This window comes from Phragmites australis, chromosome 11 (genome assembly GCF_958298935.1).
Source record: "Phragmites australis chromosome 11, lpPhrAust1.1, whole genome shotgun sequence".
NCBI lineage: Eukaryota > Viridiplantae > Streptophyta > Magnoliopsida > Poales > Poaceae > Phragmites > Phragmites australis.
In genome coordinates, this window is record NC_084931.1 from 29,422,754 (window position 1) to 29,450,502 (window position 27,749).

The window sequence follows — 27,749 nt, forward strand, 5'->3', positions numbered from 1 at the left end:
TCGTCAGGATAGCGGAGGCCCAGCTGAACTGAGGGACATCATCGGGCTCTGCATCAATGATCCCCCTCGTGTACGGAAGATGGGTCCTCGACACCAAGTGGCCTTGGACGCTGGTGAACATAACCTAACCGAACAACCAAAGCAGGTAGGCTACAAGTGCCTCACGATTGAGTACACACCGGCGTCCAGGTGAATGTATGCAGGCTTAAATCATGATGAGTAAAATATCTTGAAAATCGTAAAGTAAACGGGAAGGTAAATTGCAAGGTACTTGGAACTAGAGGTTCCACTTCTCCGTGAGCCCTCGCGGATCCAACAGGAACATATAGGTACACAATCAAATAGAAATATAAGTTCCAAATACAACGTACATAGGTAAGGCAAAAACCTTACAAATATAACATCAAGATACGCTAAACATATTCACAATTGACTGTTGTCATGACTCCATCTACACAGCAGGTGCATTTTTCGGACAGTTCTTGTATGTGTGACAATTTGCATCGCGCTTGCTGCATCGCTTCACCCTTGGACCTACCTCAGATTCATCCATATTATTCTGAATCCACTAAGTTTGTTGACGCCATGGTGTATACTTCATCTTCTCTTTGTTTACCAGGTACATTCGCGCGGGACCTAGATCATTTGTAAACGTATCAATAATGTTGTAGCCATAAAGCTCATGATTCCATATCTTCGGTATCTGATCCTTCATAAAGTAGCGTGAAACATATTGTCTGGGCAGCATATTGGACTCCCCACATGCAGCTATGACGTGTGTATACGGCATGTGTAACAATTGTGGCTTCTGGCATGTACAGATGCATGTTCCAAGCACGCACTCTTGCACATGTGCTCATGTTTGCCACCCCTACGACCCTTATCCCGGTACAAGACACTGAACATGTGCTCCACAGTTCCCTCCTGATTTGCGTGGTGCATATGTGCCTTCTTTGTGGTCTTCTTCATGTACTCACATAACATCGATCCATATAACATACGGTTATTTACCATTACCTTTGAAGCAGTTGTGTAGCGATCAATGAAATATCTGGAAGTTCCATACAGAATGCCTTCAACAATTCCAACAAGTGGGAGGGATCTCATACCTCGCATAACCTAGTTGTAGATCTCAGCAAGATTTATTGTCATTATCCCATACCTTGCCCCTCCAGTATCATACATCAATGTTAATTTCTCTCTTAGCTCATTTTGTATCCACTATGAAAAGTTACTAACAGCTGACCCTGACCTCCTTACTATCGAGGGAGTATCTGTTGAGATGAGTCCAAGAGCAACCGACTTATCTCCGATGTTTGCTACCTCAGCTGTCTGCTTCGTAATTAGTCTAGTCTTGCCCATAGTACGTTGAACTTTCTCTGTTGGTTTTAGCTGCATAATTTCTTAAAAAGATTCATCAGATCCTTATTTTTGAATTATCTGTAAAAGTTTGCACTCATATGCCTCATGCACCAACTGCTCTTCAACTTGGGCCACTTTTCGCTTACACACCGTCTAACACTGACGTATTGCATATTCAACAAAGTCTGTAACAACTCTGCATGCCTATCATGAATCAAACATACATCAGACCGGTCCAAAACAATAACATGCTTGACCTGCTCAAGGAACCAATACCAAGTATCCCCATTCTCGCTCTCCACAAAGGCAAACCGTAGTGGCATGACTTAGTTGTTCCCGTTTACCTCAATTGCAGACAGTATCTGTCCTTTATACTTCTTAGTGAGGAACGTCCCGTCCAAGCAAATGATGGGTCAACAATGCCTAAATACCTTGATGGTTGTCGCAAATGCAAAGAAAGCACGCTGTAATACTCGCTTTCCAGGTTTCTCACTCGACGGGTAATGCTTGATATTAAAGTAATTTTTAGGGTTTCTCGTATATATTGTAGCTAGTTGACGTGATAAGTTTTCATACAAATCTTCGTATGTCCCAAATCTTATCTTAATAGCCTTATGTTTCACCATCCATGCCGTGCATTAGAATATTTCCTCAATAGCATAGATTATTGAACGTTGCTCATACTTTAGGTTGTCTACAATCTTTCCGTACATAACATTGGCAACAAAAGTAGACGATATGTTTCGGTGGGAGAACTCTATGTCCTCAATGTGACAGTTATGCTCCCTAACTATTGAGCACTCCCAGTGGTCAAATTTCCCCCTCAATACGTGCACCCACCACGGACAATCAGACACCAAACACATGACATCGTACTTCCTTTTCCTTGACTTTACAACCTTGAACTGCCTCCGAAGAGACGACGACCAGAATTTCGTTGCATCAATAACAACCTCCTTAGTAAGATACATAGCACCTTAGGGCACATCGTTCTCATGATATTCCCACGGTGTCCGATGACCCTCACTGACCATTAGCTTTGAAAATTCTTAATTCCTCCACTCTGCAGAAGGAAGAGTATTTTCCTCCTCGTCGAATGAATCCTCATCGGAAATGGCTTTCTCGAGCTCCTGATCCTCCCTCTCCATCTCTTCAATTATGCTAGAGACGTGCTCCCCTCATCGGCTACACCCCTCAGTTGTATCTCCTGCACATCCCTAACATCTTGCTTGTCCCCCACAGTTGTTGGGTGTGTTTCATCCACCACCGTCTGACTTGCTTAGGCTACTGCTTCCCCAACATTTTTCTCTGTTGGATCCTTTTGGTACACCTCAGCTAGTAGCACAAGAGGGAGACCATATTCACATGCTATATCTACGTACTGCCTCCAAGTAGATGTCCCATTAATCAGGACGAGCTTTCCATAGTACCCCTGAGTAGCACGGCTTAGCACAACTCTCAGCTTAAGCTCATGTTGCTAGGGATCCGGTTGAAAATAGTGCATCAGCCACTTGCACACGCCTACTACGATCCTCTCATTAGCTCTACTAAGTCACTTGACGATATGCTAAAATCCAAAGAGGCACACACTGCTAGAACCATAATCAATCTGACATTCACCATAGTATATATGAAAATATAGCTTATCGAACATCCTAAAAAATCCAAAAATATGTCCAACATTAATACCAGAAAACTATACTTTTGATTATCGAAACTCTGACAAAATTACCAGAACCGATGATCACCTAACAATACGTTTAGTTTTCTATAATCAATATTGCTCCTAAGCAAACTAACCAATTTAAACTAATTAAACCCCCATCTGCTTAATAAAGTTTCTTATTATCTATAATTATTACACACATCACTATTTTGTAAAATCTAGATAATCGAAACTACCGTACTCTAAATACAACTATACATATGATAGTTATCCTACCATATTGAAATAGATCATTATAATATACTATACAAGACAGAAAAGTCTCATTTTCTGATTACCTTGTTAAGCCCTAGGTCTCATATAACTACAATTATGTCGCTAAATCTTGGATCTAGTGATATTTTAATTACTAATAAAAACATAAGTCTAGAAAAATTACCAGAAACTGAGATCTAAAATCCATAGATCAGAAATAGTAAGGCTTTGCCGCGCTACCTCTGTCTTCTCTCGTCCTTTTTTCTTTTTTCCTGGATTTAAATGCCTATTTAACTGATTTTCAGCTTTTTATAATGTATTGGGTAGGGAGGGGCGCGCGGCAGGGGCTAACCGCCCTCTAAGAGGGTAATAAGGGGGCGTTTGGAGGGTCTACTCGTCCTCTGAGTATGTGGGTAGGGTCGGTACGGGCTCTACGCTCGGAGGGTAGGACCTACCCGTTTCTGATAGGACGATAAACGATACCCGTATCACCATAACATGCTAATCACTCTCTAAAAATGCTACAGCTCTTTTAAGAACTATAAGTGACTATTTGTACAAATTTTTCCATCAAAAATTTATTTATTTAAATATTAATATTAGAATATGTAAAAATAAAATAAAATAAACTCAACATGCCCCTAGCCAAGCCGAGGGGTCAGCTCGGCTGTTTCTCTTTCTCGTTTGGGACTTGGGAATCAGGTCGGGCTTTGGGCCCGCTTGGTTCGTCGCAGAGCGTTTCATGGGCCGGGCTGTGGTAAAGCTCAGTTTGTTTCGGCCAGAAACCGCTGTCACGTGTGGGCCCATTTCTTCGCGTCTTCACAGCCCACTATGTCCATTAAAAGAAAAAGAAAAAGGCGGGAATCATATCGATGGCATGGCCAGCCAACTCCAAACGGAATCGCTCCTCCCATCCTCTGCTTTCCCCAAAGGCCAGCTCCACCACCACCGCCACCGCCACTGCACCACCCCTCCTATAAACCATCGCCCCCCTCTAGGCGCCGCGCCCTCATACGTCAACGGTCAGCAGCGATGCAAAAGCGGCGGGCGATCGAGGTCCGGCTGCAGCCGGGCGGCGACGGCGCGGCGCCCAAGTGGCGTATGTCGCTGCTGGAGAACACGTTCAGCGCGTTCCTGCAGAGCGCCGATGGCGCGGGGGCCAGGGCCGTGTTCGGGGAGGGGTCCCTGTTCAGCCCGTTCCTCTTCGGCAAGTTCTTCGACCCCGCCGACGCGTTCCCGCTGTGGGAGTTCGAGCCCGACGTGCTGCTCGCTGCGCTCCGCCGCGGCGCCGCGAAGAGCACCGTTGACTGGGCCGAGACCGACTCCGAGTACTACCTCAGAGCTGGCATACCAGGTACGCTCGTTCAACCGATCGCTGCCAACTTTGCTGCTCAGCTCCATGATTCCACCCATAGTTTTAGCTCACTGTTCAGTAGTACCAACGAAAAAGATCCTCGTGCGAACTTCGAGCTGGTTTTAGAACACCGTTCAGTAACAAACATCAAGATCCCTGTGTAAATATCAGGTCAGAACCTGAGATAAGATGATTTCGATTTAGCAGGTGCAGGTTAGAGATTTAGAACTTGTGATAAGATGCGGCATAGATTCCCAGCAATTGCTACGTCTGGTCTTGCCTCGCCACCTATCTAGTGCGTTACTGCGTCTTCTCGTTCACGGAATATCAGCAGGTGTGTGTGAATGTGATCATAAAATTGCAATGTTAGATGCCACAAAACTTCCTCGAGGAATCCAGCACCTGCAGACTATACGATTTTCTAGAAAAATCTCTTGCAACTAGTAGTAGCTAGAGGATGAAAGTAACAGGAGGTCATGGTCATGTGTGTAGCCTCTTTCCCCCCACTAACAATCCTCTGCTTTATCACTACAGCAACATCGCAACCCTGCTTTTCTCCAGAAATATTCCTTGCGTTTGCGTGTGGCATACCGCGATCCATCGTGTGGTACAGAAATGGAAGCCAAACGAAGTGTGTGCAAGACGATTGCCGAAACCAAGAACCGACCTGACCACTTGCATGATTCTAAGTCAAAAGATTTCACTCTTTTCGAATTTCAGGTGGGTGTAGATGCGACGTGGAGGTGAGCGGAGACGCCATGAAGGTGATCGACATCAGCGGGCTGTGGCGGGCGTCTCCGGCCGACGGCCGGGACTGGCGCGCCGGCCGGTGGTGGGAGCACGGCTTCGTCCGGCGGGTGGAGCTGCCGGAGGACGCGGACTGGCGGAAAGTGGAGGCCTACTTTGACGACGGCGAGGGGTCGTTGGAGATTAAGGTGCCCAAGTGCGGCGACGCGCACCAGGTCACCGCCTGAGAATCCGAACCTCGCCGCGTGATTGGAGGAGAGCATTGATCCTACCTTTATTCTTCTTCGAACAGTCGACAGATATGGAAAAAGACGGCGTAATCTTGATAAAATTTTGCAAGATATGGAGACGAAAAAAGGAGCAAAGATCATTGCATGTTACATATATGCAAATCCCTGAAACGATGTATGTAATTTGTTCTTCGGTGTCAACTGTTAAATTTAATTGGCTAATTAGCAGTGTCACTGTCGGTTTGGTCATCGTTCAAATCCTGCATCAAGACCGTAAACATGATTCCGGAATACATGAATATAAATGCACAGGTCGCGGCTTTCGAAAGGCGGATGCGGATTCTCCCATTTCTTTCGGCAGGATGTCTCTCTATCACCCCGTCCCTTTATCTCCACTAATAACCGTGCTGGTCGTATATTCATACGAGTACAAGTTAACTACCATTCAACAAGATCAGATAGAACCCATGCTCATGAGAGTCTTCGCTAATGTGAATCTTACTGTCTATGTCTCATGAAAAGAAGTCCACATATTGGTTCACGATGACCACATTTCTCATGTCAACAATGATGTCCAAGTAAACTTTGGATAATAATTGTTGTCTACATTATTGTTCATTGGGTTCTTCAACGTCGTCTAGCAATCATCTCCAGCAGCCTTGAGCACCAGCAAACCCTCCGAGAATATGTTGACAACCATGTAGCCATCTTGGTGCGCTGGCATATAGCAAAGAACGACACGTTGAAAGGGACATCTAAAGGGCACACTTGTGACATGGAGATGGAAGTACATATCCACTGGGGATGGTGGTGAAGGACGGTAGGGGATTTAGATGTTAGTTATGGGATCACGTGAGTAAATAAAAATTGTATAATATTGTAACAATTTTTACAAATTACTTGTAATATCTATGCTACCTCTCCAACATAACTTGTAGTTGAAATGAATATGCAAGTACATAGAAAATTGGTTTGTCTTAAATTGCACGATACAATGCGCCAATGTTCCTATGTTCAGTATAAATTTACTATTCTTTTTCACATCATAAAATCATCGACCAAAATATACTCGTAGCAATACAAGTAGCATGATTCAAGTATTCCCAATAACATTAAAGCAAAAGACATAGGCTTAAAATACCTTACAACCAATAAATGATCCAAATCACAGTCAATATTTGTCCAACCTTTAATCATGATCTAACGATCCAAAAGTTGTCCTCTCTCTCTCTCTCTCTCTCTCTCTCTCTCTCTCTCTCTCTCTCTCTCTCTTAACGACAGTCTGTTTCTTTCACCCAACGCCGCTTGTAGACTGGCTCCCCCGCTCCAATCTGCCTACACACATCTCTGATGGCTCTTCCACCATCGCTGCCCTCTGTTGAGCTAACCATTCCGATTTGACGCCCTTGTCACCGACTCTACTCTACCGCCACTATATCTTCGCCGCACCATCACACCATAACCCACCGCTGATAGAGCCACCACCTCATGCCTCTCTATAACTCATCAGCCTCCCAGAGCACCAAAACCCCCAACCTTAATCTCTCCACCAGTGCTAGTGACCAAAGACTTCATAGATTTCAGTCGATTGAAATTTAGGAAGTATGAAAAAGAAAGAGAAAAGCATAAACTATTAACATATGAGAACAGAGAAAAGATAACAGATGTGGTACTATTTATGCTAAAAAATAAAACATAGAAATCTTTATAAAAAACATGGTGGATTCAAAGGAAACGATTTAACAGTTGGGCTAGTAAAGTTCCATGAAACAAATAGATAGTATGACAAATCTTGATTGGAAAGCCATATTACAAATAGGGATGTAAAAATTTACTAGTTATGATCTAATGATCCACCATGTTACACATTTATGATTATGCATGCTTCTGACAATACATGCATAACACAACAAAAGAATGAGACTACAAGAGTCAAATAATAAGAATCATATGCTACTTGCAGAAAAAACAAAAGGAACCATATGGAGGAAGTCAGGAAAAAAATTAAGGTGATTAAGAAAGAGTGTTGATCGAATCATGTAAAGAAAACTAAGAAACTGGTTACTCAATGGACATGGATTGATGAATATGATTTGGGGAGTGAAAATGGGGTGGCGATCACATCAAGGAAGAACCTGACTTAGGGCATACCGATGGCAAGGAAGAGAGGCAGTAGCCAGCAACAAGGCAGGAAGGAGGCCGACGCGGTAGGGTGGGACAAAGATGAATTATAGCATGTAGTTGTGTTCGCAGAGTGCGATAGCGATGCTAGATGAGAGATGGGTCTTTTGAGTGTCCAGGAGGAGGAAGAGGCGGTACCAACAGGAGAGCCAAGGAAAATCTAGGCTGGACCGCACACTGACGTCCACGAGCGATGGTGCAACATGGAGCGATGGAGCGCCACCAGTTGATGCTAGGTTGTGTCGTGCCCCCTAGCTACTATTGCATCGCAGCAGCGCCTTTGGCCGTGAGGGAACATGTCATTGTCCCAAAGGCACTTGCGCTCGCAAGTGGGGGCAACATCGGGGATAAGGAGCTGAGCGCTGTCGAACTAATCCTAATAGTTGCGATCACACCGAGCAGAGCATGTCACGTTTGCCTGGATGCACTTGCGCTCGCAAGTGGGAGGCAGACACGGGAGGAGGGCGATGCGAGTGAAGGCTAGCATGTGCAGATGTGTGGGGAATAGTGGCGTGTGTGATGCAGCCAAGGTCAGCGAATCGACGACAACCTCCCTAAAACAAGACCCATGACTTGTCGGCGGTGACCTCTCATCGTGCGGTGAAGCGATGGTGGTCATGTCAAGGTGGGTGAGGCTGCTGGCAATGCATACACAAGGAGGTAAGGTGTAACAAGTCACAACAAGATGGTTAAATTGGGCGCGTGGGAATCAATTCAATGAGGATGGACTTTCCAAATTGATTGTAACTAATTGGTGGTATTTCAGAAGGTTGGGTTGGCCATAAGGAAGGATTTGATAGGGAAGTTAATTACACTAATTGAGGAATTAATTGATTTGTAGGCAAGAGAAGCATACCACGACTAGGGGTTAATTGAGGAATTAATTGATTGGATGGTTTGGAATTTGATCTCCAGGTGATTGCACCGTCTTTTTGAAAAGAAATGTGTATATAGGATTATAGTGAGCAAATTATGGTGATCAATTTAATGATTTTGGTATCAATTCTGTGATTTGTGGAGAGTGGCCTTTACAGGGAGTGCGGATGAAAGTTTTATCTGTGGATCTCATGCATTGGGTTCAATAGCAAGGTTTGAAACAAATCCTAGTTGTTAGGTGTGATTGATGAGAATGGATCTAAGGATACTAGTGGATCTGTGTACACATTTTAGGGTGCATATAGGATAGGTTTAATTCATGCTTTTATATTTTAGATGGATTCTAAAAGGGTGATTCTTTATTTAATGTATGACCATTTCAAATTCTAAACAAATAGTACATGACAATTGACAAGGCTTGATAAGTCATACGGGTAAGTTAGGAATGTTAACAAATGACTGGCAATAATGTGCTAGACTCTCATATAGTGTCCTTCAAAATTAGCATTGTTCTTTACTAAAAGTGCCAGAAAAATTAGTATAATTAGAAAACTTATCTTACAGTAAGAAAACTGGTAACTGATAACATATATAATCAGTATTGAAAACTAAACTTTGGTGAAAGAAAATTATTTGTGTTAGCTAAATGTCAATGAGTAGAAGATTAATTGGCATTGAAGAATGCCAATGAGGCAATCGGTACTTAGAACTTACCTACAACACACCTGTCAAAAAAATGTCAAGATTTAGCAAAAGAAAAGAAAGGCAAATAAAAGTTCATGTGAACTTGTACTACAGACAGTTCACATTACATTAATTAAGAATAGTAAAGTAAAATAAAATTATGACTTGGATCGAGTTTTATCAACTTGGAATATGAAGTAGAGTTATAGATAGTGTGGGAGGATGCATATGCAATTGAAGGAAAAATGCTTTGATATGGGATTGACCATATTATAAACTATAAAGACAGTCTTATTCAAAATGGCTCTTCAGTACAAAAATCAACGATAGAAAACAAACAATTTTCTAGTGAACAACAACTTTGTTAGAAAAACACAAATCAGAATGCAACATAATATTGTAGTTCTTAGGAGGTCACTTGGAATCAATATACTGACACATTGATTAATGAAAGTGATACTTATAGTAGTCCTAGCATATGAATGGATTTTTACCATTGGTATGAAATGCAGATAGCTTAGAATTGTCATATAGAAGGTGCGCTATAATAACAAGCATCACAAAATAGTCTAGAGCTGCTGCGAGCCTGTGACAATCTGTTCACTTAATTATCTTACAGTTGTTTGGAATCATTGAATATAAATCTGATCAATCTAGTGAATATCTGAATAGTATCACATAAACCAGACAAAGAACAATCGAATGGTTTACCAATCAGTAATTAACAAAAGAAGATCCAATGATAGTAGGAGCTCACCAGCAAAAAGCTCCCACATTCTAATATGCGAGTTGCTTTGGTCTGGAATGCACACTAAACAATTAACCTATGACACTACTCTTGTTGTTGGTGTTAACTGAAAGTCGACGTAGGTGGAACCATTTACCACAGTGACCAGACCAGATCAGCCTGACAGCTGGTAAGGAAGGCAACATCTCAGGCAAGGATGACAGAACCAAGCAAGAATATCGATGGCTGTCGGAGGAGCCTCTGAGGGTTTGAAGGCATGTGATGTCGTGCCTCGTCCCGCGACATCCTGGCCTTTGGCGAATGCTCCCGTTGGGCCCTTGGTGAGACCGCATCTTCTTGGTCGACGAAGGAGGTAGATAGGTTCACATGTTGTCTGGGGTGGCAGATCAGTGGTCGAGCCCGCACGGGAGGTAGAGCGATGTCCACGCTAGCGGGAGAGGTGGATTAGTTGACGTGTCGGCAAGGAGGAGGAGCATATGCATATGATAGGGAGGAGGAGCAGATATCGGGGAGAAGAGCGGACGCAGACACAGACACTGTGAAGGAGGATAGTTGGAGTCTGTGTTGCTTCGAAAGAGACTACTAAGAACATGTGATTTGTGGATGGAGAAACTATGAATGTAATCGCCATTGTTTGGAAGGAGATTAAATCACATCCCATAATTCGTGGGTGAGGAGCGTGATTCGTGGGTGGATGGATAACGTAATCTTAGTCATTGATTGTGGAGTCTTCTTATAAGGAAATGTGCGGCTATGATTATGGGAAGCAAATTAATAAAAAATAATGATTTTTCAACCGAACGAGGGGATGGTGCAAGGATAACATAATCTCGATTAATGGATTCAGATCTAAGGATTCAAATAGTTTTGTGGACACTTGTTAAATGGACATATGATTCCTAATAGTTGATGATAACTAATTCTCAGCTATTGTTTTAATGAAACATCATAAAATGAATTTTAGTTGTTGGATTTATTAGTTATTGATATATCTGAAGGTGCTGATTGTTCCGTTGATATTTATTTGGTAGACATATAATTATTTTAACTCATGTTTTTATAGTTTAGATCTTGATTGTTGGATTTGTTAGTTGTTGACCGATACGAGATGCTAATTGTTGTGTGGATTTCTTTTTTATGGACGTATGATTGTTTCGAGTCGGGTTTTTATAGTTTAGATTAAACACATGACCATGAGTTCTGACGGAAGCTGGGCGCTTTCGGTTCGTCAGGATATTCTGCAGAGAAGTCATTGGCCAAACATCTTCAATTATTGATCAAGATTTGTAATTTGTTGTAGAGCAAACATCTTTCGGAAATGCACTTATCGTACTCGATTACAGTTCAGGCGATCAACATGTGGACAAGTGTTCTTCAGAATTCCTTGTCCCTTCCACGCACATCAGTAGTTCGCTGCTGCACGGTACGTATCTTTGACTGATCTTGACCCACAAATGACAAGGAGGGTATTTCTCACTCTTATCAAAGTACACGTGGATCACATCACCGGAGCTAAAAAATTCATATCCTTTTGCTCCCTCCCCAACCAATCGTTAGTCAAAATCAAAGGCTAAAGGACAGAGATACGACAAGGCAGCGAGACAGACAGACACACCCTAATTATATTTGAGAAAATTCGTTCTATACCGTCGAATAATAAGGAAATCTCTTGTATACCATCTCACGAAATAACTTTGAATATTACTATTTCTAATTTTCATTTCTTTCTTATTACTACCATTTATTTGATTTATAGAAAAGACATATTTATTTTTGGTGAAGAGAATAACGGTCTTAAGCGTGGCTGTCGGTAGTGAAGGGTGACAAGGCTCGAGCCATAAATTAGAAGTTGTGGCATTCGGATAGTGCAAAAGGAATTGCCTTATTATTTGATGGCACGGAGGGAATTTTCTCGTTATGTTTCAATCAGGCTCAGAGTGACAAGAACAAAAGTTTCTTCTCCAGAGCCCGGAGATGCCCGTACGTGGGGATTTTACTCCCTTTAAAATTGGCCTACTTGCTTGTTTGTTCTAGGAAAGATCGTCTCCGATATAGAAAATGGGGTACAGAGAATGACAAAGTGAGGTAAGTTTATTCACAGTTCTTCGTCGTGTGCCCTGACGGCCAAAAGAGACCGGGCGGCTATGGCTGCTCCGCCGTCGCCTTCTCACCGGCGTCAATTATTCTAGTTTAAAAATGGTGGCACTGCAATTAACGACATAATACATATCACGGTAGTGCCTTTAAGCTGAATCGTTTGAACAAAAAAGTTAGCTGAAAGAATGCTGTCTCGCCTGAACTCTGAACTTGATATTTCATGGCTCGGCTTCTGTTAGCTGCTTTGACACTGAGTGTTTTCAGACTGATTCCTAGCTTATGGAGGAGCGAGCTAGACAGTAGTACTAATACCGTTGAAAAGAATTTGCAACCAACTAAATATACCAGAATCTATAGCATTCCAAAGTTTGTACTAGTACAACAAGAATTCAGACACAATCAGACAAGGGCGTTAAGAAAGATATTCACGTTGTCTTTTCCCCAATGGAAAGAGTCCAAATTGCTATTCAATTTTCTCCCCCATGGTGATGAAGAGAGGATCTTTCACAGAGGTAGAGCTCCTATAATTAGGCCCAAGTCATTCCAACAAGCAAACCAAAACTACCTACAAAACACCTCAAAACCTTGCTAGTTCACTCTCATTCACCTTTGCAGTTGCAGTGGCATGCTAATACCATTTGGTCTAGCAGCTACCAGCCCAATCCTTCTAGGGATTGCTACTTTCCACACCTCAAAACTTGAGCTCAAATGATCCGCATCCGCCCAATGCTAGGCCGACAAGTGTCGCGATCCTAGCCATCACTAACTATTTGGCTTGGCTCTGCTGGATCATCAGCATCCGAATTTTGTAGCACGTTGGCACGTCCGTACGAGGAGTCCGTGCATGGAGCAGGAGCTGAGGAGCGGCGGTGGCCTCAGGGCGCACAGCTCCGTCTGCTTCTCCGGCGCACTCATCGGCCCGCGTATCCAGCAGCTGCTCCTCCACTGCGCCGCCGCGCTCGAGTCCAACGACGTGACTCTGGCGCAGCAGGCCGTGTGGGTGCTCAACAACATCGCCTCCTCGCAGGGGGACCCCAACCAGCGGCTCACGTCGTGGCTGCTCCGCGCGCTGATCGCGCGCGCGTGCCGGCTGTGCGGCCCGGCCGGCGCCCAGGCTGCCGTCGTGAGGCTGCCCGCGAGCGGGGCGCCCCTGGAACGGGCCATGTCGGTCACGGAGCTCGCCGAGTACGTCGACCTCACGCCGTGGCACCGGTTCGGATTCACGGCCTCCAACGGCGCCATCCTCCGGGCGGTGGCGGACAGGGCCGCCGTGCACGTCGTCGACCTCAGCGTCACGCACTGCATGCAGTGGCCGACGCTCATCGACATGCTGTCCAAGCTGCCCGGGGGGCCGCCGACGCTCCGCATCACCGTGCCGTCCGCTCGCCCCGACGTGCCGCCCCTGCTCGGCGTGTCGGACGAGGAGCTCGGCCTCCGGCTGGGCAACTTCGCCAAGTCCAAAGGCGTGCAGCTAGAGTTCAATGTCGTCAAGGGCACGAGCACGATCCCGAAGTCGTCTCCAAAGAAACAGACGCTGTGCCAAGACCTGGCGTTCGTCCTGTCCGACCCGCCGTCGCTGGGGCTACGGGACGGCGAGGCGCTCGTCGTCAACTGCCAGAACTGGCTCCGTCACGTCACGCCAGGCTTGAGGGACCCGTTCCTGGACACCGTCCACGCGCTCAACCCGTGCCTAGTCACCGTGACCGACGAGGACGCCGAACTGGACTCGCCCAGCCTCGCGTCCCGCATCGCCGGCTGCTTCAACTTCCACTGGATCCTGTTCGACGCGCTGGACACGTCCGCGCCCAGGGACAGCCCGCGGTGGCTGGAGCACGAGGCGGCCGTGGGCCGGAAGATCGAGAGCGTCGTCGGGACCGACGCCGACGCCGACGGAGGGGAGCGGTCCGAGTCCGGCGCCAGGCTCGCCGAGCGGATGCGGCAGAACGGGTTCGCCGGCGTCGGCTTCGACGAGGAGGAGGCGGCCGAGGTGAGGCGCCTGCTGAGCGAGCACGCCACTGGGTGGGGCGTGAAGCGGGAGGAGGACATGCTGGTGCTCACCTGGAAGGGCCATGGCGCCGTGTACACGAGCGCCTGGGCGCCGAACTAAGTATAGGCATCTCCATTAGCGATCAAAACTGGTGTTAAGATGCATACCACCATGGCAAGAAAGTAGGTTAGATTGCTTATTAGCTCAACAAGGATCAAAATAAACGGATGTAACATAGAAACAGTCGTCAGAAGTTTAGTCATTTTCGTTCGTCCATGATCACGGTGAAAGAATCGATTAGGACTAAGGTGAAATGAAGATCTCATATTTTCATGTAACATTTACGATCAAGCGATGGAGTTCTCGGCTTCGAATCTTGAGTTCTCCACATTAATGTAGTGTGTTTCGAGTCTTCCCGATGATTTGCGGATATTTCGGGTTGTTTGGTTTTTTTTTTTTTTTTTGTCTTTTGGGCTGTGTGCATTGTTGGTCATGTAGAAACAGAGAGCGAACTCTTATATGGTTGTATCTCCTTATTATGATGATAAAAGTTAATAAATATTCTTTTATGGAAAAAAAACATGGTCATTTTCGGTCTGAAAGAAACTCTTTTGAGCTCAAAAACAAAGAAAGAAACTTCGATATGGGCTTGAGGTGGGCCTGAAAGTATGTTAAGCACAAGGCCCAAAGTTACTTTGGGCCCAAAATTTTGCCTGCTAAATATTCCCTAAACCCAACTCCGATCAGCCCGTAATGAGCATGATCCAATCTCCTGCCCGCGATTCACCCACAGCCTCCTTCACCGCGCGGTCGCCGCCGGCGATGGACCGGCGCACGCAGCGGCTGGTCACGCGCGTCTCCATCGCCCTGGCCGCCGTCACCACGTTCTCCCTCGTATACCTCTTGCGCCACGCCTCCACCTTCTGCTCTGCCGCCCCCCACCCCCTCGCGCTCACCCTCTCGCTCGCCCCCTTCCCCCGCAACTCCTGCGATGCCGCCTCCCGCCGTGTGGTCCCGCCCGACCGCCGCCTCTCCAAGCTCCGCGCCTCCCCGCGCTGGAGGCGCCGCACCGCCGCCCTCGCCTCGTCCGCATTCCCCGCGCTCCGTACCCTCCGCCTCCTCGACGCCCCCTCCCGCGTCCTCTGCCTCGCCGCGGGCGCCGGCCACGCCGTCGACGCGCTCCGCGCCGAGGGGGTCGGGGACGTCACCGGGATCGACCTTGTCGACTTCCCGCCGCTCGTCCGCCGCGCCGATCCCCATCGCCTCCCGTTCTTCGGCGGCACCTTCGACCTCGTCTTTTCCGATGACTCCTCGGCGATCTCCGGCGTGCTCTTCCCGTCGCTCGTAGCCGCCGAGGCCGAGCGGGCCGTACGCCTCGGCGGAGGCATCGCGCTCACCGTCGACCGGGATATCGACCCTGCCGCCGTCGCCGCGCTCTTCAAGAGGTCGCGCGTGGTGGATGTGAAGGATATCACCTTGGATGGCTCCCAGGTTAGGATGCTGATCTTGCAGAGTAATAGCACCACTTCAAACCCACATTGATTCATCTATCATTCATGTCATGTGTTGTCATGTACTGTAATGTTCATCAGTTTTAGGGAGCTAAACATTTGTGAATAGAAATTATAGATGATGGCGAAGAAAAATGTAAAATTGTTTATCGTCAGCTGCTTTGGCCAATCGCTTTGCAGCCATCCATTGTGTCTCTTGATCTTTCCGTTGTGCTGCTGCTAACTCTTCGCTCCAAAATTACTTTTATGAACACTATTGTGCTGAAATTTCTACTTTGTGAAGCACAGCAGAGTGGTCCCCCAGACTCTCAGTGACTGGACAGCTTGAAAGCCCTCCATGATCCTTCTGCAGTTCTGCTAAATATTTCTAGCTGTGCAAATGCAATGCACCCCTGGGTATTAGGATTGACATATATCAACTCCACACCAAAGTGATGCTTCCCAGATTTTGGGCCTTGTATATGCTTTCTGAGTGGGGAACTAAAATCTGTAGCTTTAACCTGTTAGATGAGTTCCTGGCTAAAATGGCTGATTGACAGATGATAGGGACTAGTTATCTAATGACACTCAACAAGTTCACTGCAGTTGGTTAAACATAACTGGATCACATTTTTATATTCAGATGCTACATTTCATGGGAGAGAAATTTTCATATATGAGAACTATAAAGCTCCAGTTTAAAACAGGAGTTGCATAACATGTATTGTAGGATCTTATGCCAAACGCCATAGCCCATAGTGTAAGCAGCTGCCTGTTCATTAGGCATAAACTTCAACATAATTGGATGGTTAACCAATTTATGGATGCAGTCAATTTTCTCTTAGGAAATAAGAATGTAGTTCTTTGGTAACTGACTCAATTGCTACTTTGTTAGCAAGCCAATTTATCGCACTAAGAGTACAGATAGACAACTAGAAGTGTCATCTAGATTCGGTTACTGACAAAGCGTTTGCAATGTCATGTATGCCATATTTTCTTGCAATCTTCTGGGATATTGGAGTGAATTGAGATGATGATTGACTTGTTCCTGATGCAACCAAATCTGTCTGTCCAAACGAACCCTCTCCACATTTCCAATGACATAGAACACAGTTTGTCCTCATCTGCTGCTGTTAGCCTTGAAGATATGTGTGCAACGGTAGAATGATTGGCCTCCTCTGTGACACTATCTACAATCATTTCAGGTCGTTTCAGGTAAACTATTCACCATTGACAAACTGGGGTGAATGTTTATTCTTGCCGGCCTAGCCTGATGGGCGACATCTCAAGGCCCGGCGACTTTGCTTGCGCCAATAGGCTATAACCCGGCAACTTGCTGCACATCTCATCCGGATGCACAGAGTTGCTCAACCGGCAGGCAGGCCCACACCTAGTCATCAATTATAAGACCTTAGACCTTATGCTTGTCATAATGCAATTTACACGAAGCAGGAAACAGAAATGGAAAAATCTGCTCACTTGAATAGTCGCCCCTAGATTAAAGTATTGAAAGATCTGCTTCGTAGTGCAAGTCGTTCGATCACAAATCCGTACTATGCGATATGGTCCATTTGGAATGCATGAATTTTGTCCGAAGAAAAAGTACGGTAATCCAAAGGCCACTCTCCAAACAAGACCTAGATATATTTAGACTTTGAGAAGGTTCAGAAATGACTTTCTTTTACTACACAAGCACGATCAAGAAATTGTCAACACACCCGGAGACGCTATTCGGGGGTCGGTAACAGGCGGAGGAACTGAGGAGAAGAGGAGACATTCGGCAAGTGCTGAACCTGACAAAGATGGCGCGGCACCTGAACATGACGCGGGAAGTGCTGAACCTGACAAAGTCCGAGCTCGACGAGAGCTGCGCCCAAGTGTTCACGTGTCTCGACCCAAGTGGGTGCACTAGCTGTGAGTGGGCCGAGGCCAGCTGTACTGCGCGAGAATATAAGCATTGAGAGAGAAACGGAAGAAACCAAGTGATAACAAAATAACTCTTGCTGCTAAACCTCTAATCCAACATATGTTCTTCACATAAAATCCTCAATTCCCCTCTGCTTCCTTCCATCTACTTCCCTGCCATTAACAATGGTATCAGAGCACGATCCTGGAGAGTCACCATGACCACTTTACCCGTTTCTGGCGCAAGTTGGGAGCAATGGAGATTAACACCAAAGCGATCATCGACGAAATGAACAAGCGCTTCGCCGAGTTTGATCTCAAGTGGGAGAAGAGATTCGTGGAGCAAGACCAGAAGAAGGACAAGCGCGTGGAGATGCTAACGGCAGCGACAACGACGATCATGGCGTGGTGATCGCAAATCGAGTCCACCATCAACGACATCAAGACCAAACTCGGCAAGCTCAACAAACACTGGGAGAGGATGGTGTTGCAGCAGTCCACGAGCTCACTTGGTCTGCTTGTGAGTCCCGGATCGGCGCCCACACGCCCACCTGCTGGAATCAACACCGATGGCCTAGTGGGGCACTGCGTTGAACACCTTCCCTAGGAGAATGAGTTTGGGTCGATCATGCCCTGATTCACCTCCTGGTTAGAGGTAACCGTGAATCACCAACCCCCTGCCATGTAGCGTCGAATTTCTAGTCATCTCATAGGAATCGCAGTAGTGTCATGGGTAGTGAGAGATATGGGAATGGGGGAAAATTATCTAAGATGCATTTTTCGAAGTTTGATGGAGAGCCCCAAATTGTGGCAATTGTGGTGTGAGAGCTACATTGATATGTACTTCGTAGACCTAGTGATGTGGATCGAAGTAGCCACAATGTATTTTGTTGGTCCGGTCGCGCGGTGCCTGCAATCTACAGAACGCCACCTTATGCACACGAGTTGGGGGGACTTGTGTCACATGATTAGAGATCGTTTCGGTCGTGATCAGCATGAGTCCTTGATCCGTCAGCTATTCCACATCAAGCAATCGAGTTTAGTCACAAATTACGTGGAGAAATTCTCCCAATTAGTGGACCAATTAGATGCATATCAGGATGCGACTGATCCTCAATACTACACCATGCGATTCCTAGATGGTTTGCGGGATGATATAAATTTTTAGTTGCTATTCAACGTCCCTTGGACTTGGATTCTGCTTGTACGCTAGCATTGTTGCAGGAGGAGATGGCCGAAGGTGGCAAACGTCAAGAATTCAGGAAGCATGACGCGCCATATTTCACCAAGATAATCTCAAGGGGGCCTCAACCACTGCCACCTCCACCGTCAAAGATGGTCAGGTTCGATGGTCCTGTGCAAGTACAAGACCAGTGCAATCTGGATGCAACCCGAGCCTAGACCCTGGAAGAGAAGCTCACAGCTATGCATACCTATCGAAGGGCTCGAGGCCTGTGTCAAAGGTGCGCGGAGAAATGGAGCAAGGATCACCGGTGTGCTGCCATAATACCTCTTCACGCCATTAAAGAGGTTTGGGGGTTGTTCAATTATGAAGATTCAAGTGACAATCTCGAGATGGATGAGCCAGTGGAAGGTACCCTGGTGTCCATATCGTGAGATGCTATCGTTGGCACCACTTCACCCAGAACTTTGAAGCTGTCCAGCAATATTCAAAATGTGGCGCTACCAATACTTGTGGATTCCGGCAGTTCGCACTCTTTCGTAAGTCAGCACATAGCCGACATATTGCAAGGCATCACAAAGATGGAAAATCCCATAAAAGTGCAAGTGGCCAATGATCATACTCTCCTTAGTGACCAAGAGCTAGTTCAAACCAAGTGGTTCCTTGAAGGATATGCATTCCAGTCAACACACAAGGTTTTTCCATTGCAAGCCTATGACTTCATTATGGGGATGGACTGGTTAGAGACACACAATCCCATCAAGGTGGATTGGAATCTGAAGAAGATGCATATACCTTACAGAAACACTCACATCTCTCCAAGGTTTCTACGAAGAAATTCCAGCATGCACAATTGTCTAGGTGTGCAGCATCCATCTATTGTCAGATTCAGACCAGACTTTGACTCAGGCACTACCTGCAAAAATCCAAGCACTCATATCCAAGTATTCTTTAGTGTTTACTGAAGCAAAAAGGTCTATCTCCCTCCGGGGCGTGTGACCATCGTATCCCATTGATTGAAGGAGCACGTCCAGTTAATGTAAGACCATATCGCTATGCCCCTGCACTGAAATCTGAAATTGAGAAGCGGATTATTGAGATGATCGACAATGGAGTCATAAGGCCCAACAACATTGCCTTCTCTTCATCAGTGATCCTCGTGAAGAAAAAAGATAGCACCTGGAGGTTTTGCGTCGATTATCGCCATCTTAATGCTCTCACTGTGAAGTCCAAGTACCCAGTTCCGGTTATTGACGAGCTCTTGGATGAACTCTCGGGCATGTGCTGGTTCTCTAACCTCGATCTACACGTAGGTTACCACCAGATAAGGCTAGCACACGGGGAAGAGCACAAAACAATGTTTCAAATGCATCACAGGCACACGGGGAAGAGCACAAAACAATGTTTCAAATACATCACAGACATTTTGAGTTCAAGGTAATGGCTTTTGGCCTCTCTGGAACACCAACTACTTTTCCCATAGCTATGAATGTTACACTAGCACCCTTGCTCCGCAAATGTGTCCTGATCTTCTTTGATGATATCTTGGTGTACAATCCTACTTGAAGTTCCCACCTAAAGCATATGGACCAAGTTCTGAAGCTACTTCAGAACGATCAGTGGCAAATCAAAATGGGCAAGTGTGCCTTTGCTCAGCAAAAGATCAAGTACCTAGGCCATGTTATCAGCAAGCAAGGTGTAGCTACATATGACTCCATGATTGAAGCAATTCAGACTTGGCCCGAGCCTTCCACTATGAAAGAATTGAGAAATTTTCTGAGATTATCAGGTTACTACAGGGGCATTATCAGCAGGCCTCTCTCGGATCTTCTCAAGAAACATACACCATTTGTCTGGACCACTACCCATCAGACAACTTTCTAGGTTTTAAAGAAGACCCTATGTATTGCACATGTGCTGGCAATTCTCAATTTCGCTAAGCCATTCGGCATAGATAGATGCATGTGACATTAGGGTCGAGGCAGTGCTGTTACAGGAGGGTCACCCAATTGCGTTTGTTAGCCAGGCTTTGGGAGCTCGCACGCGTGGCCTTTCAACGTATGAGAATGAGTATTTAGTTGTTCTCATTGTAGTGGACATATGGTTTTCATATTTGCAGAATGGTGAAATCACCATATTCACATATCAGCACAGTTTGTCCCATCTCAACAACAATTGAATACTCCATGGTAACAAAAGGTCTTCACCAAGCTCTTAGACATGCGTTTTCGCATCGTATACATGAAGGGTTCTGACAACCGAGCGGTTGATGCTCTTTCTTGACACCGTCAACCACCTGAATTCATCTTTTCCATTTCTATGTGCAACTCACAATGGTTGGAGGATGTGTAGGATCGAGAGTGGCGACTAGAAGATGGTGAATAGGCGTCTCAATAAATTTCTTTCGAAATTGATGGCCTTCTCCTATTCAATCACCCAACGCACCTCTACAAGAGAATCGTAACAGAGAGCAAAATAAACAAGCAGCGAAAAACTCTGAATCAACCTAGAAAATTCAAAGAGTCTGGAAAAATGAGCAGAGAGTCCAGAGTGTCAGCAGAACATCAATCGGAAAGTGAGTCTTATGGTTGGAATTGAATACTAGGTTCCACAGTGACCCATTCCATGACTCATCCCCCCATAAAGGCTAAAACTTGCAAAGGAAATCCAAAGATCCAATAAGATGGACACTATGCAACAAAACTCTCCAAGTTGATTGTACAGAGGCAAGAGGACTCAAGACCTACTCATGTACATGAGTATGTGAGTGTTTATACCTCTAGCAATGAGAAGAAAAACTTGGCAAAGGGGTAAAATGCGCAGCCCCAAAAGAAAAACGAAAATCAACAGAAAACTAGAAAAACTTGCACGAAGGCAAGTAAACCAAAAGCAAGGACTAGAAGGAGATGAACAAGATCACTTGTGAGAAAATAAACTTCATTTTCAAACACATGACAATCCTCTATTCAGCAGACTACATAAGTTTTTCTCTCACAAAAGCTCTAGCCTATTAAGACTAAGCCTACCCTTTCCTCTTTTCCAAAACCTAACTCTAGGCTCTCAAATGGCTGACTCAAGGTTCCCCCACAACCCTATCCCTCTATTTATAGCCCTTGGGAGCTTCCTTGGCTCTTAAATTTTCTTATTCCCAAAATACCCTTCACCGGTAGTGCTCTCCCACCTACCACCAGGGTATTTTGGTTTATTTTTCACTTCGTCCATCAAATAGCCATGACTTCTCCATGACTTAGCTTCACCTCGACGCAAGCTTTGCGATGATGCCACGTGACCCTCCAGTCATCACACAGTTTTAAGGCCAAATCGCCACGTGACCCTCCAGTCATCACACAGTTTTAAGGCCAAATCGTCAAACCCTAGCACGCTTCTCAAAAAGTGACTAGCCGCCACTTGCTTCGCCTCAAACAAGCACTCCGATATTGACACGTGTCCTCCGTCTCTTGATCCTGACCGCTAACAAGTCTCTCCTGCTTTTGATCCCTCATGCCGTATTGTCAGTTGCATTGGCATCCCCTTCACTTGACTTTGTCAACACGCCATCTTCATCCATCATACATACTTTGCTTGACCTCCACGTATATCACTAGGATCACCCCTGACTTCGTCCGACCTCCTTGATCGTCCGGCACCAAGCACCCCGCTTGGCCCCGATCACCCACCATCGACCGCTAAGTTACATTCATCACCTGTACATCATGAGACAAGCAAATACATATTTTTAACTCTAACTCCAGTTAGTCCACAATCAAAATGTTCAATTAAAACCTCAAATCAACTCAAAACACTTCCCAAAAAGTTCCAATACAAGGAAGAAGTTCATAGCTGAAACACTATCATCAATGTTGAAAATACTATTCAAACTCCGCAAAAGTGCGGACTCTCTGCAAAAATACGCGGACACTCTGCAAATCCCAGTTAACTCCAAATATACGAATTATCCGAACAAATGTGCAGACCCTTCGCATATCCCAGGCAATCTGAAACTTAACAAACTAAATCGACAACCTTGTTAATCACTCATAACATATAAACCAAGACATATTTCAACTTGGTTTCTCAGGATGTCATCAAAGCTTATGAGACTGATGAACAAGCTCGTCAGTTGCTTACTGAATTGTCAGTTGACAATAGAGCGGTCATTTTCATCTTTAGCTGAGAATCATTCAATACAAGAACAACGCCCATTCTTCTTGGAAGGTATGAAAGCCCAAATTCAGCAATTTGTCTCCTCTTATGCTATTTGCCAACATGCAAAACCAGATCGTGCGAGTTACCCAGTATTACTCCAGTTGTTACCCATTCCCACCTTGTCGTGGCACATGATATCGATGGATTTCATCGAAGGACTTCCACGCTCATGATCAGCTAATTGTATTCTCGTGGTGGTGGACAAATTCTTTCGGTATGTGCACTTTTTGCCTCTTCTGCATCCTTTCACCGCAACCAAAGTAGTCAAGTTGTTCTTGGATAACATTTACAGACTCCACGAGATGCCAACGTCCATTATCTCTAACCACGACAAAGTGTTCACAAGTATTTTTTTAGCAAGAAATATTTTGGCTAATAGGCACACAGTTGCGCATGAGCACTTCTTATCATCCGCAGATTGATGAACAAATAGAGCGTGTGAATTAGAGCCTCGAAACCTTCCTCCGATGCTTTGCACAAACCTATCCCGGTAAATGGAGTTCCTGGCTGTCGCTTGCAGAGTTTTGGTACAATACGTGCCGTCATTTTTTCTGGGGCGCTCACCATTTGAAGTTCTTTACAAGCACTCTCCGCGGATCTTTGACATTGATTCAGAAAAGGTACGCACCTCCACTGATGTACAAGAATGGTTGCAAGAGCATGAATTGATGACTCACTTACTGCGGCAACACCTGAACCGCGCACAACAGCGTGTGAAAGCACAAGCTGACAAGCATAAATCAGAGCGCATGTTTGAGGTGGGCGACATGGTTTTTCTTAAATTGTAGCCTTATGTCCAATCCTCCATAGCAACAAGAGCTAATCACAAACTTGCATTCAAGTTTTATGGTCCTTACTGCATTTAGGAGAAATTGGGTTCAGGTGCCCAGAAGCTCGACTTGCCGAAGTCTGCAGCAGTTCACCCAATCTTTCATGCCTCTCAACTCAAGAAGGCAGTTGGTCGCAATCACACTGTCATTTCTTCTTTACCTGATGATCAGTCAGCTCTGCAGGTTCCATTGCAGGTGTTGGACAAGCGGCTTGTGACACTCGTGGGTTCCACAATCACTCAAGCGCTGATCCGCTGGTTAGGCATGCTGTCGGTGTATCAGGAATCAGGGGTCCCTGAGTCCCAAGGCCAGGCCAGCCATCCGCCACGCGTCACCATCCCGCGAGGTCCCTCCTGCGGGATGAGGAAAATCTAAGTTCTGTGAGAAGGTGCTCGGGGCCACAGGCTCTGGTCTCCGAGCATCCCAGTTCCCAATGACCCGCAGAGTACAAGTACTGGGAAGAAAGTGCTCGGGGAGGTGCCCGGTCACCCCCGAGCACCCTAGTCCCCCGACAATCAGAAGAGCTAAGTTCCGGAAGAAAGCGCTCGGGGGGCTGCGTGCGGCAGCCCCTGAGCGCCCAGTTCCCCGAGAGTCAGTGCGAAAGTGCTCGGGAGAGAGTGCTCGGGGTTGCACGTGGCAGCCCCCGAGCACTCGGTTCCCCGAAGGGTCAGTGCAAAAGTGCTCAGGGGAAAGTGCTCGGGGTTGCACGTGGCAGCCCCCGAGCACTCGGTTCCCCGAAGGTTTGTGCGAGAGTGCTCGGGAGAGAGTGCTCGGGGAGGTGAACAGTACCCCCGAGCACTCAGTGCCCCGACGACCCAGAAGGGCCCTCGAGGGGCCCGCCGATGAGGTGTCAACCAGTCAGAGGTCCAAGGCCGCATTTAATGGGCGTGCGCGGTCTGACATTCTCAACTGCTCCCACCGCAGGGTCAGTCCCTGCCATGCTTTGGCAGGGAGGCGTGGGGCCATTAATTGCACGGGTCCCGTCCCGTATCATCCGGTGTATCTCGGGATAACGTTGCCAGGACCAAGACGTTCCGTCTGCCGCCCTACCGTGGCAGAGGAACAAGACAGGGCGAGCACGCCGGGTGCCTCTGTGGCTGCTCGGTGGGCCCTCTCAACGGCGCCTGTCGCCAGGGCGTCCACAGTGACGAGTGACCGGATGCGCGCCGCCCCTGTCACTTCGCCCAGAGGAAATGATGACGCCTTTCTCAGTCGTGGCGTCTTGGAACTTGCGCCCCTTCCTTCCCGTTCGGGTATGTCGCGGCCGGCGAGTGCATAAAAGGATCGGCATACAGAGAGAAGAAAACAATCGAAAAAAACGATCGAAACATCGAAACATCAGAGGAGAGAACAATCAAAAAAGAGACAAGCCCAAGCAGTTGACCGTGCCACACTCAGACGAAAACATCGTAAGCAAGCCTGAGCAGAGCTAGAACAAGGAGCCTCAAGCTCTTAGTAGACAATACATCCTTGTAACCAAATACATCCTCAGGGGACCTCCCTCAGGACAGTTATTGCATCCATATAGGAGTAGGGTATTACGCCCCCGTGCGGCCCGAACCTGTCTAAACTCCGGTGCATTTACTTCCCTTTGCACTAGGTCGATCATCCCCCACCACCGGCCATTGCATTTATTTCCACTTCCATTTATTTCTCCGACGAACTTATTCAGGATCATCCCCCCAGCCGAATATCTAAAAAGGGGTCTCTCGGGATCCCTGCGACAGGAGTTAATCCTCCGACACATGCCAAAGGAGCTAGCGGTTTAGGAAGACATTGACACCCTCTGCCAGTGATTCCATCATGCGCATGCTTGTGGACAAGCAGTTTCTCTTCGAGAGGGACCTATCAGCACACACAGAGTTGCTATTTCGGGGTCAACAATAGGCGGAGGAAGTGAAGAGAAGAGGATACGCTCGACAAGTGCTGAACTTGGCGAAGATGGTGCAACACCTGAACCTGATGAAGTCTGGGCTAGACGAGAGCTGCGCCTAAGTGTTCGCGTGTCTAGACCCGAGTGGGTGCGCTAGCTGTGAGTGGGCTGAGGCTAGCCGTACTGTGCGGGAATATAAGCGCTGAGAGGGAAAACGGAAGAAACCAAGTGATAACAAAATAGCTCTTGCTGCTAAACCTATAATCCTACATCTGTTCTTCACCTAATCCTCCTGTTCTTCCTCTAAAATCCTCAATTCCCCCTCTGCTTCCTTCCATCTACTTTCCTGCTGTTAACAGGAACTTCCTCTGTGTGACTCGAAATGCCAACACGATGAACATGCGCTACAATCCTAGCTGCAGAAATCAGCAAAGCTAAACGACACGGTCGCTGTGTGTGCAGCAGTGCAGGTTTCCGACCGTGCACCCGTCAGCTTCAGGAAACGCTCGATGAGCCGGCACGCATCACACTCTCACCGAAGCGCGTGCAGATTGCGTTGTTCACTGATCTGTTCCGTAGCCGCCGGGCCAGTCTAGCGCTGTCGCAATCGAACGGAGGCCCGGGATCCCTGGCGGGATCGGAATGTCCTCCGGCACGTGTCGCCATCGCAGTCGCTCGATTGCTAGCTCCCTTGTTCCAGGGGTTCACCGGCTAGCTTTTGGCAGCAGGTATCCGTGCACAGCAAATCTATCTGTGTATACTGGAATGCCATTGCATGATCTCATCGCTAAGCAAGTACTGTATAATGCATAGTAGGATGTGTCATCAGGGCACGAGGAATGTGTCGGGTATACTGTTCCGGTGTACCCTGTAGGCGATGAATGATGCTGCACCATTACTGTTGCTAAACGGAAACGGAGATGGGGAGTGCAATGGACGATGAAGCGTGCAAGGGCCTCGACCCTGCTGGCGACAAACGGGAGGGGCATGCGCTACCTAACGACACCCTTTCTCCCCACCACCCCTGCAGCTTTGATCAGGGTCCGGAGGAGGATGACCCCTCTTGTTCCCCTCCTACACGTGTGCATGCATGAGTGCCCGGCAGCTGGCTTCGTTCCCCGGCAGGTGAAGAAGAGCAAGTAACTTACTGTTCTCCGTCGATCTTCTGTAGTTCTCCATGCTCTTGACTGAGTCTCGATCCTGCAGGCTCACTGCTACAGCGCCAAAGCAGCCAGTCCCCTCCTATCGCCAGCCACGCACCTCCGGAAAGCTTGCCTCGACACCACCCAGGCCCAGGCCCAGCCCCAATCCCATACAGAGCACGGGCATACCCAAAAACCGAAAGAGAGGTGAATCGAGTAACAATACCAGCTGGAGGAAGCATAATCAAGAAAGATATTGTTGGCTACAACAACGGCAAACGGAACAATCATGTCGGAGCCCTTCCCCAAGAAAAGCTCCAGGCCTTTGCCTCCTTGCATCGATCAGCATTCAGCATCGTGCAACGCCCTTGAGAGATGCCTCCTCTCCTCCTAGCTAGGTCCTTTCTCTTGTCCGGCAGTTCAGGCCGAGGCTGACCTGAGCTAGAGCTAGGCCTCTCTTTCCAGTCGTAGCTGTGTTGAAAAGACGGACATGCATGTACTAGAGCTTCTCTTTTGTGCTGCGAGCCTGCGACTGTGATGCAATGGAGTCGACTGGACTGGCCCCGGCCATGGAATGGATCGATTCACTCGAGCAGAGCTTAGTCATCACACCTGCTGTTTCTGTCAGGAATCTGCTCCTTTTCTTGTCCCTTTTCGTAACCGCCGGCCACTCGCCATACGCGGCGACATGGCGACGTGTCGCTTTTTGGCATGCATGTTTATGTGGTGCTTCACATGCATGCAAGTGAACGAACGACTAGCAACAACCAAGGACGCCGGCCGGTGCTGCCGATCGGTCTTGAGCACTCCTTTCCTGCACATAATTTCCCCTCAACATCACAGCATATTGGTGTAATTCATCATAAACACAGAAGAAGTAACAAGATCGTGAGAAGCATGAAGCTGAGCCGTGTGAATATGATCCCACTACGT

At 46.8% G+C, this 27,749-nt stretch overlaps 3 protein-coding genes across 4 annotated transcripts; all 3 read left to right on the plus strand.

The window, feature by feature from the left end:
• Window positions 1-4,151: 4,151 nt before the first annotated feature.
• Window positions 4,152-5,848, plus strand: LOC133885936 (22.3 kDa class VI heat shock protein-like). The gene is made up of 2 exons (XM_062325709.1): window positions 4,152-4,637; window positions 5,358-5,848. Exons 1-2 carry the CDS (start codon window positions 4,316-4,318, stop codon window positions 5,609-5,611), a joined length of 576 nt encoding a protein of 191 aa, XP_062181693.1. The 5' UTR covers window positions 4,152-4,315; the 3' UTR covers window positions 5,612-5,848.
• A 6,652-nt stretch (window positions 5,849-12,500) lies between these two features.
• LOC133885299 (scarecrow-like protein 32) lies at window positions 12,501-14,561 on the plus strand. Its single transcript, XM_062324989.1, has one exon. The coding sequence runs from the start codon at window positions 13,045-13,047 to the stop codon at window positions 14,305-14,307; it is 1,263 nt and encodes a 420-aa protein (XP_062180973.1). The 5' UTR covers window positions 12,501-13,044; the 3' UTR covers window positions 14,308-14,561.
• Window positions 14,562-14,903: 342 nt separating this feature from the next.
• Window positions 14,904-17,022, plus strand: LOC133885300 (uncharacterized). 2 transcript variants are annotated; one of them, XM_062324991.1, is made up of 2 exons: window positions 14,904-15,678; window positions 16,883-17,022. In XM_062324991.1, the coding sequence occupies exons 1-2, from the start codon at window positions 14,941-14,943 to the stop codon at window positions 16,922-16,924; spliced, it is 780 nt and encodes a 259-aa protein (XP_062180975.1). In that variant the 5' UTR covers window positions 14,904-14,940; the 3' UTR covers window positions 16,925-17,022. The 2 variants fall into 2 exon arrangements, with proteins under 2 accessions (XP_062180975.1, XP_062180974.1); XM_062324990.1 differs by lacking the exon at window positions 16,883-17,022 and having other exon boundaries at window positions 14,904-15,853.
• The last annotated feature ends 10,727 nt before the right edge of the window (window positions 17,023-27,749 follow it).